This window comes from Physella acuta, unplaced genomic scaffold (genome assembly GCF_028476545.2).
Source record: "Physella acuta isolate Inbredline_101_S28 unplaced genomic scaffold, ASM2847654v3 ptg001286l, whole genome shotgun sequence".
Lineage (NCBI taxonomy): Eukaryota > Metazoa > Mollusca > Gastropoda > Physidae > Physella > Physella acuta.
The window spans coordinates 5774-23167 of NW_026732801.1; the positions used below are offsets into that span (position 1 = coordinate 5774).

The 17394-nt window shown below is 32.9% G+C and overlaps 2 protein-coding genes across 4 annotated transcripts in view; one reads left to right on the forward strand and one right to left on the reverse strand.

The window, feature by feature from the left end:
• On the reverse strand, window positions 1–12999 carry LOC131958049 (spermidine synthase-like). Of its 2 annotated transcripts, none has more exons than XM_059322942.1 (9): window positions 12894–12999; window positions 8035–8181; window positions 6421–6541; window positions 6078–6170; window positions 4919–5072; window positions 4492–4575; window positions 3084–3229; window positions 2733–2855; window positions 1–2471 (listed from the first exon to the last, which is right to left on the reverse strand). In XM_059322942.1, exons 2-9 carry the CDS (start codon window positions 8172–8174, stop codon window positions 2436–2438), a joined length of 897 nt encoding a protein of 298 aa, XP_059178925.1. In that variant the 5' UTR covers window positions 8175–8181; window positions 12894–12999; the 3' UTR covers window positions 1–2435. The 2 variants fall into 2 exon arrangements, with proteins under 2 accessions (XP_059178925.1, XP_059178924.1); XM_059322941.1 differs by having other exon boundaries at window positions 12884–12991.
• The window catches only part of LOC131958048 (ceramide-1-phosphate transfer protein-like), a 21275-nt gene continuing 11104 nt past the window's right edge, over window positions 7224–17394 (forward strand). Inside the window, exon 1 of one of the 2 annotated variants that reach the window (XM_059322939.1) lies at window positions 7224–7297. The gene's annotated coding sequence lies outside the window, so the exon portion shown is untranslated. Of the gene's footprint in view, window positions 7298–16888; window positions 16957–17394 lie in introns of those variants that run through there. The other variant, XM_059322940.1, reaches the window with a different exon arrangement.

The following is a 17394-nucleotide window of genomic DNA, read 5'->3' on the forward strand; positions in this document are numbered from 1 at the left end:
GTACATGTATTATAAAATTTAATGAATTCCTTCTTAATGAAATATTTTTTTACACCAGATCTGGCCGTTTTACTAATGATATCCACAAAGCTTTTGAGATAAAAATACATACTTGAAGAATTAGTTAGTCAACTGTAAAGCTGTCAATGTGAATAGAGCTTTGAGGGGGGGCTTTCCTCCCCCTTACCAAATGTGATTACCCTCCTCTTGAAAATAAATAGTATACAGTTACCAGCCAAAGTGAAAAACCCACCATATTACAAGAATTATAAATGATAGTACAAAATAAATTACATTTTATTTATAGTTAGCCTAAACAGTCTTGAGAATGTTAAGCTGAATGAAGAATGGTAGAGTGTAATCACTCAAAATAATTTTCTTACCCTAGCATGACCTTATGGTTAGGGTTAAATTAATGAGAATTAAGTGTCAATTTGTAATTGACATGGGTAAGGTCTGGTTATTAGGTAATTAAAAAAAAAGTGGAAGCAAAACAATATTAATGAACACCTAAATTTGATGAATACTTTTTAAAATAACATCAACACAAAAAAAAATCATTCAGGACATGTGTGCACTATTTTTGGTATTTTAAGAAGTAAAGACTGCTCCATGCAGCCCCCCAATCGTAAAGAATGGAGGAAGGCATGTGACTAGAATCAGGATGTAAATGGATTAAAATGCACCAGAATTTGTTACAAAAAAAAGTAATAACATACATTCTACACCTGTAGTAGTATTTGTATACATTTGTAGTTTTTCAAACAATCCAACTCTGTTTAGGCCAAATTAAGCACATTAAAATACAGATAATCATTGTATTAATAATTGTAAATTTAAACTTCAACTGAAATTTACTCAGTCTTGTATTTTTTTTACAGGTTTTTAAGATAACTTTATAATACCCAATCCAAAACAAAATTTCTTCATAATTAATAAATTACTGACATTTAAAATAGTTATGAAGTGTTAAAGTTGCTAATAAAAAAATGAAACTCATCACTAACAACAGAACGACAGTTATATACAAATGTTTGGAATAGTAAAACTTGTAAATTACTAATAAAGTTAGCCAGCTATATATTTAGTTTTTTTTTTCAGTAGTATTTTGGGTATTTCTATTAAGCTGATATTAAATTAAACATGGTTCACATGAGAAAAGAATCTGCTAGTATTAGAAATCTATGTTTATAGTTGTTCAAGGAAGCAAAATTTACTAATTAATTTAGATGCCAGATGAGAAGTAAAAATAGTGTAATTCCATTTCATTTTGGATAAAAAGAATATTAAGTTAAAAACATAAATGCAAAATTGTAAAAATTGCTAAAGTTAATTTTCAACATAAAAAATAAAGTGATAACAAATAGTTGTTTTAAAATTTTCAATCAAGGTAAATGAAACCAAATTTCAAATTTGATACCTTAAAAAAGGTGTAAAAAACCAATTAAAAAAGAATTTATGAACCACTTCTCATTAACATAGTAAACAAGAAACAAAATTGACTCTTGTAAATTCAACAAATTAAAATATGTACACAAATTTCACAACACTGCCAGATATGTTCTTGTTTTGTTTTTAAATCCATCACATCCTCAAGTAGAATAAAAGATAATTAACATTTTCAGCCAATTCTTTGCTTACTGTTTTTTTTTAATTTTCCTCCTAACTTTATGTTTAATACATTATTCACTATTTACAGATCATTTTACCAATAAATGCATGGGTTATAAATCAAATAAAGTTAATGCCTTTCTAATATTATATATATAGAAATGTAAAATTTAAATTTTTTAACAATTAACTGGAGTATAATTATGCTTCTCAACTAAAATTATTGATTAGAAAAATATGCTTTAAATTTGACTATCTAATAAAATGAAAAAAAAAAACATGCATAGAATAATAATTTTGTTACAGATCCCTTTTTCACAAGTAACTTTGTTGTTAAATTAAGAACATAAGTATGCTAATGCCACTTTTCCTTCAGCTTCATTAGAAACAAATATAAAAAGGCAAACATAATTAAATTGCGATTAAAAAAAAAACAAACAGATCAAATTGTGTTATCTCAACCAGCCGAAAGATGCTGAAGTTATTTTTATTATTTTAAAATAAGTACTACTGATTTAATTAGAGAATTTTAAAAACGACACTAACAGTGTCAAACTGAAAAGCTATCAAGCGACACAGCAAGTGATGTTTTCAACACTTTTTAAAATGGCATTAAACCCCGGAAAGGATTCACACATTTTTTAAAATTACATTCCAAAAAATATCTAGCTTAACACATATAAGCCTTCTTATATTATCTGATATACTAGCAAGAATAAATTTTTTAAATAGATAATGATAATTCTAGATTTGCAGGAATGGCTGAACAGTAGTCTGCTTTAGTTGCAGTACAGAAAGCACTCTCAAACTAAAAATAGTAATGATTAACACCCATTGCTTGAACTCTTGTACCTCAATACCTAAAGATGTGAAAGAAAAACATCTGTAAATTAAAGGCCACAGCATTTGATTAAACAAAATGCTAACACCTAAGTGATATCAATGATAAAATAAAAGCAAAGGAATAAAATTCATTTGCATATAACTCTAAGGGTCATTATATTAAATTACTCAACAAGTAATATACTGAGCTTTGAAGGTTTGCAGATGTAATTAAGTAATATAAAATTAAATTAATATTACTTCTACTTGAATGGTAATAAAACAGTAATAAAATTAACCTTTTTTGCAAATTCTGGTAATTTGAAGGATGACTTGTGCATGTCAGAATTATAATATTTCATGCCTAGTTTATCCAACTCATCTGTAGAAAATGATCGAACTGGATTTTCAAAGTCTACATCCTGTAATGAAGAAAATATTGGAGGAAAAGAAACAAAGAATCCCATTTATTTGTATGACTGTTTAGGTATTTCCTACCTCTAAGAACTGTAAGAAATTTTACAAATTTTGCCCCACTTTACTAATAACATTTTAAATACAATTTGGGGAGGGGGGGTGTAGAGAGAGAGAAAGAGATGCCCAAGAACCTTTTAAACATTATTGTTTTCAAATTTTAATAAGTAACTTACTGGATCTAAGCTGCACAAAACAAATCCAATTTGTCCACATGGATATGTAGGAATGGATGTATAAGCATAAGAAACAGATGGATACAAGGTGACACAGAAATCCAGCATACTTTTTATTAGCTCCATGTGAATCCACATGCACTCACCTAGATAAAAATAAACAATTTTTTCATTTTTAGAAATTCTTTAGTTGGTACTAATAACTGAATCATGAAGCAAACTAAGAGGAAGTGAGCTTCCCTAAACATTCTCATAGCTCAAATATTCTTAAAAAATAGTACGGGTTAGAATGGCACTTCCAGTGGAACTAGCTATAAAAAAATTACTTAGTGATAAAAATTTCTTGTTTATCTAAAACACATAGCTGCAAAAAGATTTTGAATATATTGCTTTTTGAAAATTTTATATAAAATTCTGAAAGTTTTCTGAGAAAAGTACCACTTCTGGTAACCAGATATCATTCAAAAGAATCCAGAGTATACTAATACTTATGAATGAAATTTCATCCACCTAGCTGAAACTGTACTCAAGCTATTGTGCATGAAGAAAAACAAGAGACAAATCTAGAACTTTTTGTCTGAATCAAGATTTTTTTATTTCTTGCATGATTACAATACTTTATATACCATGAAGTGGGAGTGATCCCCCCCCCCCCCTAAACTTTCTTGAATATTCTTATATCACTACAGGGGATGGCAAATCAGGATATAGACATGCTTTTTAATCAGTTTTTAGATAGGGCCTACTTAACTTTTTAAAATAGAATAGAATCTCATAGAAAAAAACAATTGCGCACCAAGTGATCAGCAATTAATCAGTACTTTATTAAGAAAGGAGTCGTTAAAAATAAATTCACATGCGTTTTTGAGAAATCTGAAATAGGGTAAAGTACTACTTCCCAATGACAGAAATTACTCAAAATTTGATAGAAAACAGAGAATTAGATCTTTTACTCATATGTGAAATTTCATCAATCTATCAGAAACAATGCTATAGGCTTTTGAAAAACCAAAAGTAGAATAACTTCTACTGCCAGTTATAGGAAATTGCTGAAAAGTTGAAACAGAACAACAAATTTGACATAATACTTATATATGAAATTTCATAAACCTAGCTTTAATGGCACCCAAGTTATCGTATTCACAGACACACAAACAAGATTGCAGAATTTCCAACTCGACAACCCGTAAAATGCTGAGATTTTGATAATTCTGTACTTAGAATTTTGCCCGATTAAAATCAGTCCCCTTCACTCAATATATGATTAAATACTGAGGTGTAAAACAATGAAAACTATCAACAGTTCATGTGATTTTTGTGCACGATTATAATACTTACTCTATACTCTGTATACAAGAATGTAAAATAGTAAGAAAAACAGCAATAACAAAAGAAAATACAAAGGTACCTTGACTGCAAACAATACCACCAGGTTTCAATGCTTTTTTCATGAGTTCATAGTACTGTTTTTGAAATAAGGATGATGCAGGTCCTAAGGAAAAGTGGATAAGTAAGATATATTTTTAGCAAGTGATAATGGATGAATTTTAAATTTAAAATAAAATAAGATACATTCTTTGAACTATCTATAACTATTTAAGAGGTAAAATAGAGTCAGAGCTAAAACAGATTTTTCTATACTGACACATGGCATTAAAAGTTATTTACTCATTAAGTATAGCTGTTTAATCATTTTACTTCTTAAAATGACCTTCATAAAAAGTATTTCTTTATAAATAATTGATTGCAGATACACCAAAAGGTTAACTAATTACAAAAGAATAGCTGTCAAAGAAATATATATGTTGTAATGAGAGAAAAACCCAACCACTAACCTATAGGGTCACTGGAATCTGTGATGATAATATCAAACTCCCCCTGGTGTTGACCCATGTACTCAAAGCCATCCATGATGTGGAGGTTAAGTCTTGGGTCAGAAAAACTGACAGCCATACCAGGCAGATACTTCTTGCTTGCATCAATCACTCCCTGTGTTTAACCCGACCAACAAAATTAAATTAATGAGTTTGTACACCAATACCACATACTGTTCAATGTATATTACCAGGACAAAAACGTATACACCTGAAAATGTTACAATAGAAAAACAAAAACAAAGCAGGACAGTTGTGACGTATAACAATCAAATTAAACTAGCTGATAAGGAAATTTTCAGCTTAAATAATTGCTTAGGTAACACACAGAAATAATTCTGAGCATGTTTACAATTCAGTGCAAACACTCATTCATATGTTGTTTTAACACATCTATTTCTTGTAATTGACAAAGAAATTCAGAGAAATCAAGCTAAAAATAAATTCAATGCTTTTTGTTTTGAGAAATCTGAAATAGGGTTAAGTACTACTAAAAAAAGTTGTTTATATTGGAACTGATTATATTGCGGTCAGCGTGGTCGAGTCAGTAAAGCTCAAGGTTGCTAAACCGAAAAGTCTCGAGTTAGAACCCCCCGGGCAGATGAGGCTCGTTAGCTGGGGACAGCAACTCTTCTAGGAGAGACAACTCCAAAATTAAACAACTGCTGCCTTGTAGTTTGTTCTTGGTTGGACAAAGGCTATGGAAGCAAATCCAAAAAGAAAAGCAGTCTGAAATCGGAGTCAATGGCCTCAATGGCGCAAAACCAGTTGACACGTAACGCTTAATTGTGTTGGAGGCGTGGTCGAGTCGGCAAAAAGCTCATGGTTGATAAATTTGAACAAAGTCTCGAGTTCAAACGCACTGGCAGATAAATCTCGATCCCCTTCAACACTAATAATTAAGAACGAAGAAGAAGAAAAGAAGAAGAAGGAACTGATTTTGCAGTAAGCTTTCCTATAACATTTAAAATATAATGTGTACCTTGTTAACACAGTTACATTGGACTTGAGTATCTCAATGTTAGCCAGACAACATAAACAAAAAGCATTAAAAAATGACCAGACAAGAATAAAAATGTTCATTTACATTAATGCCAACTAACAGTAACATAAAGCTGACCTGATCTATCTCGCACATGTGAACCTCTTCAACACATTCATGCTTCAACACTTCTCTGGCCACTCCACCATCACCACCGCCAATAATCAATACCTAAACAAAAGAAAAAAAATTAACTATGCATTCTAAAGATCTCTGTGGCACAATAGGAGCTTAATGAATCGTTTGGTAGCCATGGCACATATATTATTCTCAAGAACAACTTAGCCATGAACAAAGCATAATAATCAGAAAAGAACAATGGAGTTGGAAAAATTTAATAACCTAGGAAATCAAGTAGCATGCAAAAAAAATTTAATTGAAATTGTGATATGGATATTGAAAAATGTATTGTTGGAATTACCTTTTTAGGGTTTTTATGTGAACACAATGGCAAGTGTGCCAACATTTCCTGGTATGAGAATTCATCTTTTTCTGTACATTGAATAACACCATCCAACACCAGGACATTTCCAAAAGTTTTACTGCAAATGTAAACAAAGGGGGATTTATTCTATCCACATATAATATGTAAATAAAATGCTTCAAAGCTTTTTACAAACCAAAAAATGAACTAGTAACTGAAATTTCAAAAGTATTAGTATTTTGGAAACAAATTATTCTATTTGGCATGAATAACATCAGTTTCAGCTTTTACTTAATTACCGTTATATAAACTAACAAAAAAGTCAGGCCCCCATCCTACTTTAAAACAACATTTTTTCTTCCCCTCTAAAATCATCATTCAAATAAAAATTGATGTACTTTTTAAAAATCACATTTTAAAGAAATACAAATATGGTAAGTCACATTCCTTCCAACTGAAAGCTGAATTAAAGAGCCCCCTTCCTACTCTCTATTAATTATCGAAACCCATTACCAGATCTGAAATTTCACCATCATGGTATAATATCTAGTTTAGGGAACTGCAACCCTGCAACCACATTAAATTATCGTATAACCAAAATTTATTTAACAGCTTCGTTGTCATGCTAGGCTGGTACTGATGACCTTTCCTACGCTGTAAACAGGACAAAGGTGCTGAAACTTTTAAGTTATCAATCTAAGCTTTAGTACTCTTTGAAACTGGCCTATTTAAAATACTTTTGGTCATTATGTCAAAACTATTTAAAACAGTTTATAACTGATAACATTTAGTGAATGTATAACATTCACTGTGCTATTTAATACAAGAGATTATGGGACATCAAGAGTTATCAACGAGTGGGCTATTTATCTAAGTAAGTGGATATTTTTTTATGTACTAGCAAAGCTATATAAATGGTTAAATTATAGCAGTTAAGGTAATTTCTTTAATACTATAGTAACTTAGGGAAAGAAAATTTTTAAGCTTCATAGGAATAATGCATTTTTAAAATTTCATGTCAATTTAATTTTATGATAACTAGAGTTTAGGGGATAGATGCATCATCTAATGTTTACATTACTTTTCCTAATAAGTTTATTATAGAGACCCACATTAATTAATTCTAAAACATGCTGTTATACTATGTTACTATAAAGAAAGAGGCCCACATAGAAAAACATGAATATCATCACTGCAAGTTATGCACCTCCTATTGTAGTAAGTTGAGTTTAAGCAAGTTTAGGTTATCACAAGATAAGGAAACTCTGTGGTAACTGTATAGCTGACCTAATAACCTGAACAATCAGCTGAGCAGGGGTCAAGTAACTCAATGGCTATGTCATCATTTTACAAGTAGTCGTTGAGAGACAACAGCAACATTTACCACAATAGCTTCGCTATTTATACAGAGAGTAAAGGTCAATGTAAATTAAACACTTAACATTACAAACAAAAAAGTGGTGTGTCAAGATTTCTAATGGTGATATCACACACAGGCAGGTCAGTATTTTGTCATTATTTAAATATTAAAACATGCTATATACCATTCATATTTAAATTAACAATTTAGGTCATACTGAAAGAAATAAACTACACTAAAATGAAAGTTACCTTTTAAATACAAAAATATCTTGATAATTTGTTTTTTCATGATGCAACACTTTCTCAACCTCCAAGGACATAGACTGTCCTGGCCACAGAGGACTAAATTCACTGAACCATCCTTCTTTGATACTGTCCATGCTATTCATTTTTTTTCTAAGGGGAAAACATATAATGCGTAATAAAAATATGCTTACTGATGGATTAAATAACACAAGGTATATGTAGGTATAGTACCTGAAAAAAGAAAACCAACCTTAAAAAATTTAGAAGTTGTGCAATTTGTTTGAACAAAAATTCATTTTGCCCTAAAGTGAAAATGGTCCGGTAATGATTTGCAATACATTTAAAATACATAGCTGGTTATTAATACCCCAGTTTTTGGCGTCATTAATGTTGATAAATTGATAAGTGATCAGGATTTAACTTTGTGTAGACAATAACTAGTCATCAATTTATAACAAAAGCAGTGTTTTCTGTGGATATATCAACAGTGTACCCAAGACACTTGTCTGAATTTCACAATTGTGAAAATCATAAAACTGCAAACCATACCCACTAAAGGGCATTTATGATGACAATATATGAATGAATGTTGAATTTAAAATCAAAGTCTTACAATTTAAACAAACGTAAAACTGAAATTCTGCATGTAAAATTTAGATGGCATTACAAAAAAAAAAAAAAACCCTCAGTAAATACTGCATAATAATACTTTAAGTAGGGCCCTGGGCAAACTTTTTTCCACACAATGTTTAATACCTTGCAGGAGTTTTTGGCTGGTAATGAGAAAATCATTAAAATAATATATCTACAATTTGACAAAAAAGCAAACCCCTTATTTTCTCACTATAGGGGTCTACTCTTGAGTCTACTTTTAATATTTAGGCCTAATAATAGACATCATAAATGGATGAGCCCAAATCAAGTAGTAATAAGCAAAAGCTGCTTTTCCAATAAATATTGTGAAATGAAATTAGAGAAAATGAAACTACCAAAATTAAGTTAAAAGTTAGCTAAGCTATTATAAACCTTAAGCCATATGCCTAAAATCAAATATGCAGTCAATAGGCCTATTGTTCTGAACATTTTTAAGCCTATTACTAGGACTCTATACTACCCTATCAGCCCTGTAGTTATACTACTATACTTAGACTATCAATATTATACTAGTCTAAACATTTAAGACTATTTTTTGTCCTAAGAGATTAACATGGCAATTACTAGATCTAGGCCTTTACTTAGATTATTAGACAGTAGTCTAACTACTAGAGTCCTAGACTTACTTTAGTCTGGATCTCCTAGGCCTATTCTTACTTTCTAAATCATAATGATTATAGATACCGGTGTCCGATAATATAGGCCTACTCATCCGACATCCATAATATTAATATTATAATATAGGTGTGTTGGGTTGTTAGTTGTGTTGTAATCTCGACTAACATTATGTTTCGAAATTAGTAAATTAAAATTAGGGCTTATTAGAGTTAGGCATATGATAGGACCAGAGTTTAGGTTAGGGACAGGGTTATCATGACATTCGTCAGCCATGTGTGTATTATATTATAGGCATCAGAATAGTTACCAGAAGCAGCTGAACACCCCTTTTTTTAAAGATTCCATTATTGGACACCGGTATAAAAATTCACCTGTTTTTAATTATTTATTTTAGCTCTCTTGTTGATTGATGGTCGATGATGGATTGGAGTTTGGAGTATTGATAATTTAATAATTTTAAATTTTAACTGAAATCTTTGTTAGTTGTAGAAATCTAGAATGTAGATCTAGATCTATAGATCTAGAATCTACTTCTATAAAATCTAGTCAGTCTAGACTCTAGAGACTATTCTAGAATCTAGCTAAGACCTAAGTCATTAGTAAGACTAATTGGTAATCTATCGTTTTGGGTACGTAAAATCGCCCGCGGCTATTAATGTACGAAAACGTTACCTCATTGTCAAGGCTTTAATAGGAGTATGTTGTCATATGTTTGTATCAAATATTATAGATAAATGAATAATAAACCTAAATCAATGGCTAAATATATCGATACGAGAAAAATGGCCCGTTGAGGAAGGATACACCGGGCGCTAGGTTGATAGTGCTGTCTCTTTTCTCTAAACTAAAACCAAACCACCCCCCCCCCCACACACACACCACCCCCACCACCCCCCAAAAAAACATGTCTACCGTCCCATTCAGCAAAATATAATTATATACTTTTTCCAGTGTCCGCCCCCTCCCCGAAAATTCTACCCCCGCCCCCGAAAATTTCAAGTACCCCACCCCTCTCCGGGGAGGAAAAAGTCTGAAAGAAACACTGGTGTCGCGCTTAGCCACTACGCGAAGAATTGCATTAAAGAAATTGCGAGAAAACCACTTTTTAGATTAGACACATTAATTAGGCGGTAATTTTATTATAGAGTATCGATGAAGAAATTTCTTTTGAGTTGGGGAGGGGGAGGGGCTCAGACGTTCTTACGCGGGGGGTGGGGCTTCGCCCCTCCCCGAAGAATTGTATGCAAGAAACTCTTCACGCAAACCACTTAGATTAGACAACATTTCCTCTTTATTCAATGTTTACGCCAGAATCAATGACGTCATTATATTACTGTGAGATTATTTTCAACTCTATGCTAAATGTGTCGACGTCATACTTCGTTTTTCGAATTACTATGCATGTTTTTAAATTGCTTGTCTTTTCTCTAGAGCGTTCTTGTCAAACATTTTTGTATTTTAAAAAATATAAATTTTAAATCCTCCTCAAAATGTGAAATAATTATTAAAATTTAAGGAGTCACCTGGTTTTCACATTACAAGTCGCGGGCGATTTTACGTACCCAAAACGATAGATTACCACTAATTAATTAATAATATTTAATAAAGCCTCCTAAGACTAGAGTCGAGAAGTTGAAACTCATAAGTCAGACAGAAGTCACTACTTGAAATTTTTTAAATAGTTTTTTTTTTGTTAGTCTTGTGTAGCTAGTCTCATAACGCGAGTTGAATTACCTCCCCTGACCCGCTTTTTTATGGCCACTTTCTAGTTCGTTTTTTTCGATCGCGTCTCGGCACTGTTGCTAAAAATAGCATTCGCGCAATACCATACGGGTAAATCTGTTTGGCGTCTGCTACACGTGATAGATCGTTGAATGGCCGACAAGCTGATATAAAAATTATTGCGACCGGATGCGATTTTCGTGGAAATTGAGCTAGATTTAGCAAAAGACAGCTATATTTGTGTAAAATATGATTATTTATACTTCTACTTACACAGATATTTTGATAACTGCAGTTCAGCTGTCCATTTTTCTTTTAAAATGTATCTTTAGAATTTCTATACCTTTTGGCAATCGGTCAGGAGCATTTGCGCACTAAACCCACCCCCCTACGGCAGATCCGATTTTTTTCCCAGTGAACTCATACTGACCTCCCACATAGCTAAGATAGTACATTGATACTGATGGGAAAGCCTCTAAATCTGTATTCCTTCTAGAGATCTAGAAATAAATCTAGATCGTGGAGTTTTTATAATGACTTTTAAATTGAATGTCTCCAGTTTAAGATATTTTTTTTTCAAAACATAGCTAGAATCTACTTTTAGTACTATATTTAAGTATTTCAAACCCTTTTGGTAGTTTTTTCTTAAACTTAGACCTAGATCTAGTGATTAGATATCTATATTTTGTACTTATAACTTGCAGGCCTATTAAAATAATAATAAAACAGTTTGCTTGATAACTTCATTAGGTCATTTCATAAACACAAATGTTATAAACATATAAAAATCACAAAACCATAGGTAATATCTGAATTCTGTAGCCTACCTTACATTTAGGCTAATACTGAATTAAAAAGAAATTACATTAAGGTTTGAAATTAATACAACTTGTAATTAAGAAAGAAAGCTTCAATTCTAAATACTACAAGATATAATAACAAACAATGAAACAAATTCAAAGCTTTTTTCAACCCATTTAGTCGAAAAGATTTTTATTTTTTCCGATATTGACCAAAATAAGTTTTTAAAGCTTAGGCCTAATGTTTTTACAAACATAACTAAATTTTATTAGGCCCCTGTAAACATTAATTAAGATTCCTTTGTAGTCAAAGCAATCTATTTGGCAGATGAAGTAGAGTTCATGTTTCTTGACCTCAGCATATGAAGTGATTGTCCGTGTGGTCAGCGATATTCACAGCCGCCTTTACTTTTTACCTTTAATTTCCCCAATGTATATCAGGTACCCATCAGAAATGGGTGGACTCTAATTGAATTTTATTAAACAAACATTTTGATATAGGCCTAGATTTATAATCTCTAACATTCCAAACAACATCTGTTCTGTAGAATTTACCTTTCTGCTTCCAAATGCGGTATTTTCCAATTGAAAATTCATCACAAAACATACAATAAATTATATAAATGGCATTTTATAAATTTATATAAACTATTTACTTTCACCTTGGTGTAAAAAAATGTAGATCTAGGTATAAGCAAACTGATTTCAATAGTAAGAAAGAATCATGTCTTTTCTTGCTTACTAGCTTTAAAACAAGTGAATTTGACTTTTTACCTGCGTTTTTGGTCGCGTTTCTATATATATTTTATTTGCGACACTAAAAAAATTATATTTAATCAACCGATTATGCTAAATTAATAAAATTGGTACTGTTGGATTGCATTTTTAAAGCTCTACAATTATATGCTATTTTTTTTATAATTTGAAGAAAATTGAATTTATATGAGACTAACTATCTTGTGGGACTTCTGGATTTTATCAGTTAGCCGAGTTAGGTCTATGAAACTAAATGATAACAAAATAAGATCACAACACCAAATAAAATAAACACAACTAACAAGATTCTACCTGTCTGGATCTAGATTTTTCTAAACCAAAATCTACCCGTACTCGGTAGTAAAAGAGTAATGTTGACTACAACAGCAGTCAGCACACTCTCTTTTGTTGATCACACGTGGTTTAGAAAAAACTCCGACCGGAAATAAACGGAACCGAAATAAGGCTGGAGGCTCTTGGGCCTAAGGCCTACATAAAAACAGAGGCGTAGCGACCCTTCCCGGCGCCCGGGGCGAACTTTCAATTTGGCGCCCCCCCCCCCGCTTATATATATATATATATATATATATATATATATATATATATATATATATATATATATATATATATATATATATATATATATATATGTGTGTGTGTGTGTGTGTGTGTGTGTGTGTGTGTATAATTATGTGTGTGTGATAGTGTGTTTATATATAAGCTTGTGTGTGGGTAAGAGTGTATTTGTGTGTGTAAGCGTGTGTGTAAGCGTGTATGCTACAGTCCGGACAAGGTTTAATAATTACATTGTATGATTTTCATTCCTTAAAACTTTACGACAATTTAATTCCCATTAAGATGCGTTTAACTTTTTTTGCGAAAGATTAGTAATGTCAGTAAAAAAAAATAAGCCTGATCTGTGTTAGAGGGTAGTTTGTAGCTAACGCTAATATGTTTAGACCAGCCTTTTATGTTCTAGTTTTGAACGATCTCTGTTGTGATATGGTACATATTGGATTCGAAGTTTGTTAGAGTAAGGACACACAAGTGACATACAAGAAGAAGTTATCAGAAATATTTATTGTTCACATTGGAATACGACATGGGTATTTCGTTGATTGGTTGATGGTATGACAAAACAAGCTAGAGAAAACAAACTGGAATCCAACGGATGTTAACAGCTCGTAGTCTTGGATTTCGCAGATTTGCCCTGCCTTCTCGCACACAGTTTCTTCCAGGCATCTTTTCGGGGGGGCGAAGCCCCCCGGAAAAATTTTTACGCCCCCCCGAACGAAATGAAATTTATATAATTTATATATAGAAAATATATACTTTTAACAGTGTCCGCCCCCCCCCCGAAGAAAGTTTACCGCCTCCCCCCTCCCCCCGAAGATTTCAAGTGCCCCCCCGGAGAAAAAAGTCTGGAAGAAACACTGATCAAAAGTATCTGATCTCTCACGTTGAAGTTGAGAGAATCGTAAGAATCTTACAAAGAACTAGTCGCGTCTTTTTTTTTAACAAAACTGGCTATTGAAATTGTACATTACGCGTTAATACACTTGGTTTCTTTACTAAGTGTTAAGAGAGTTATCTACTCACCAATCCAGTACAAATACTTGCGATTTTTGTTAGCGAAAAAAGCGCCCCCCCCCACCCCCACACACACTCATCACAACCATCTTGGACAAAGTTTGTAGAGCGGTTTTTAACGTAACTAACTTTTTTTTAAAAAATGTTACACAATTATACAATGCACAGTACAATTCGTTTCTTTCTGAGAGCTAAAGGTTGTTTACTCAGAATCCTGTGTAATTTTGCTATTTTATTTAGCCTAAAAGCGCCCCCCTGCACCATCTTGATAAAAGTCACTAACGTATTTTACAGTTCAACAATCGTACAATACGTTTTAATACAATTGGTTTCTTTTAATAGTGGTAACGTTTATCGACTCAACAATCTAGTGTAAATTCTTCCGTTTTAAGTCTCGAAAAAGCGCCCCCCCCCCCATCTAGGAAAAGCTTCAAAGCGGTTTTGCCGGTCACTGTTTCTTAAGAGTATATGTTTTACATTAAGAAATCAAGATAGAAAACAGTTAAATCAGTATGTAAATGCGTGTAGCCATTATATTTCTTAACTTAGACAGTTTATAATTCAAAACTGCAGCATAAAATCAGCTTTAAAAAATTTTTCCCACCCCTTTTGGCGCCCCCATAGGGTCGGCGCCCGGGGCGGCCGCCCCCCCCCCCGCCCCCCCCTAGCTACGCCTCTGCATAAAAATATACATAGGCCTACGCAAAAAAACATCGTGTCATATTCATAAAGAAGTAGTTCAAGAATCTAGTAAGACCTATCCTATAATAATGATAAATTTGCCTACGCACTAAAAAGAATAAAATAAAAGTGCCTCTTTTCTTTAAATAAATTACAATTACTGATACATAAATAAATAAACAAATACTGGGGTCGCTATTTTTAAGAATATGGGACCTAAGGTATTGACATTTTTGGAAGATAAAATCGGATCGTCTTAAGTGGTAAAAACAAAAGATTGACGTTTGTAATAAGATATGTTACCTTTTCAAATTAGGATAAAAATAAATAAAGCAAATCTAATTTAAATTTTGAATAAAAGATGCTTAACATTTATTATAAATTTAAAAGATTCGCATCATTAAGCTAATTTCATAGAGCACAAGCAACACACATATGATATAATAATGATATACCAAATCTGAAAACCACCACCCTACCCAGTAGCGTCAAAGCTGGGGGGTGGGGGTGTTAAAACAAAAAGTAGCAAATTTTAATGGAAAGACTGTTTTCTCTAGTTACTTTAATAGTTATTTACCTCATTAGGTTCAGGGTCACCATCCGGGAGGTGGGGGTGACACTAAATTGCCTATGGTTTATGTATATCGTTGGTGGATATAGATTATAGGCCTACTCATGACACCCTGGATTAACTCCACCGGGGGACATCCTACCTATTGGCGCCACTCACTCTACTCTCCCCTTCCACAGAACAGTAGAGAACTACAGAGAATCGGTGTAGAACATTATACAAGAAGCTACTAATGTTACTGGTTATTGGGGGGGGGGGGGGGGGTGTAAATAGATGACGTCACACTCCTCGGAGAATAGATGTCGAACTTTAGTGACGAGGAGGGAGGGGAGCGAACAAAGTTTGGCCTTTGCCCTTTTAAAAAAAAAAACTAAGCCAAACATTTTAGAAAGACTAGAAAGAAACCGCTTTTTTTCAAAACAGAATAATAGTAATTAAAAATGTGTGATTTTATTATGTGATTATGATTCGAGGTGGGGGGGGGGGGGGGGCGGAAAGTGTGTGTGTGGTGGGGGTGCGTTCTGACAATATGTGACTAGATGTTACAACAGTGTTTCTTTCAGACTTTTTTTCCGGGGGGGGGGGTCACTTCACATTTGGGGGGGGGGGAGCGGACTAAATTTTTCGGGGGGAGGGGGCGGACACTGGTAAAGGTATATATTTTTTATATAGATTCTGTAATAGATTGAGTTAATTGTGAGGTCAAGGGAACTCACTCTCTGTATTAGTATTATATTTATATTGTTATCTTGAGTGATGTCCCTTACATGTTGTTATCTATATATAGTTCTCTCTCGCCACTTCCGCTCTCTTTGCATGATGGCGTCTGTACATAAATAAAAGACTGTTAACAACCAACGCGGCTTCTCGTCAGTCATTACAATCTACCTCAGATTCCATTTCGTTCGGGGGGGGGGGAAGGGCTGTAGTAAATCGACAAAACAGCGTGACATCATCAATATACGACCCCGCACGTAATGCCTAAATCGTTATACTTCTAGCAGACCATATAGAACATATAATCCCTGTAACTTTTGGCCTAAAAAGAAAACAAGTAGCAGGATTTTTACAACATTAAACGAATTACAATTTTTTTTATTAAGTGATAAAGACACTATAATACAATTCTTGGCAACCGTCCTACAATCCCATTCCCCTTGTGTTATATAATCTGTACACAATACCTTCGATAAAATTAGTCTACAATTTATTGAATGAAATAGAGCTTGGCCAACTTTTTTTTTACGTCTCAAACGAACCTCATTCAATGTTGCTTACAATCTCATTTCAGTGATAACAGTTAACACCTACGTTAATTAGACTGTTGTTGTAAATACGATTGCACTTTAGACATTAGTGTCTTCATACAAACGTAATAGCTAACAATGCAGTGCGTTAATCAGCACAGCGAATCTAGTCTAATGATAACAGTAAGTGCATGCCAAGTGTCATCAGAGAGTCGTAGGTATCGGAAATTACGGAAAATTGTTCGAAAATAGTGGATAAGTTTACAACTATAAAGACCAAAGAGAAGTAGGTAGTGATATCAATAAATATAGAGCTTATATAAAGACTTTATATATAGTCTACATATATATATATATATATATATATATATATATATATATATATATATATATATATATATATATATATATATATATACACATATGGTGTGTGTGTTAGTCTATGTGTATGTGTACATGCAAGGGTTTCTTTCGAACATGTTTTTCTAGGGAGGAAAGCGCGGTGGGAAGGGGGGGGGGGGATAGGGAAAGCGGGGGCACTTTGGTGAAGGGGGAGTAGAACACTGTTTAAATGATATATTTACAATGTAAGTATAAGTCATATATTTTTCTATTTCGTCCGGGTGGGCTGTTGGTGGATGTGCTTGGGGGGAAGGGGAAGGCGGCAGTAGAGATGCCTGAAAGAAACATTGGTACATGTAGTTCTACGTGCGTGTATTTATGT

What these genes read in the sequence shown, in the direction of transcription:
- LOC131958049 (XM_059322942.1), bottom strand. Translation starts at nt 8,174, where the DNA reads ATGAATAGCATGGACAGTATCAAAGAAGGATGGTTCAGTGAATTTAGT. An exon ending in GATATTTTTGTATTTAAAAG is followed by an intron (nt 6,542 to 8,034) that starts GTAACTTTCATT and finishes TTACATTTGCAG; the next exon opens with TAAAACTTTTGGAAATGTCC. An exon ending in AGATTCCAGTGACCCTATAG is followed by an intron (nt 4,576 to 4,918) that starts GTTAGTGGTTGG and finishes ACTTTTCCTTAG; the next exon opens with GACCTGCATCATCCTTATTT.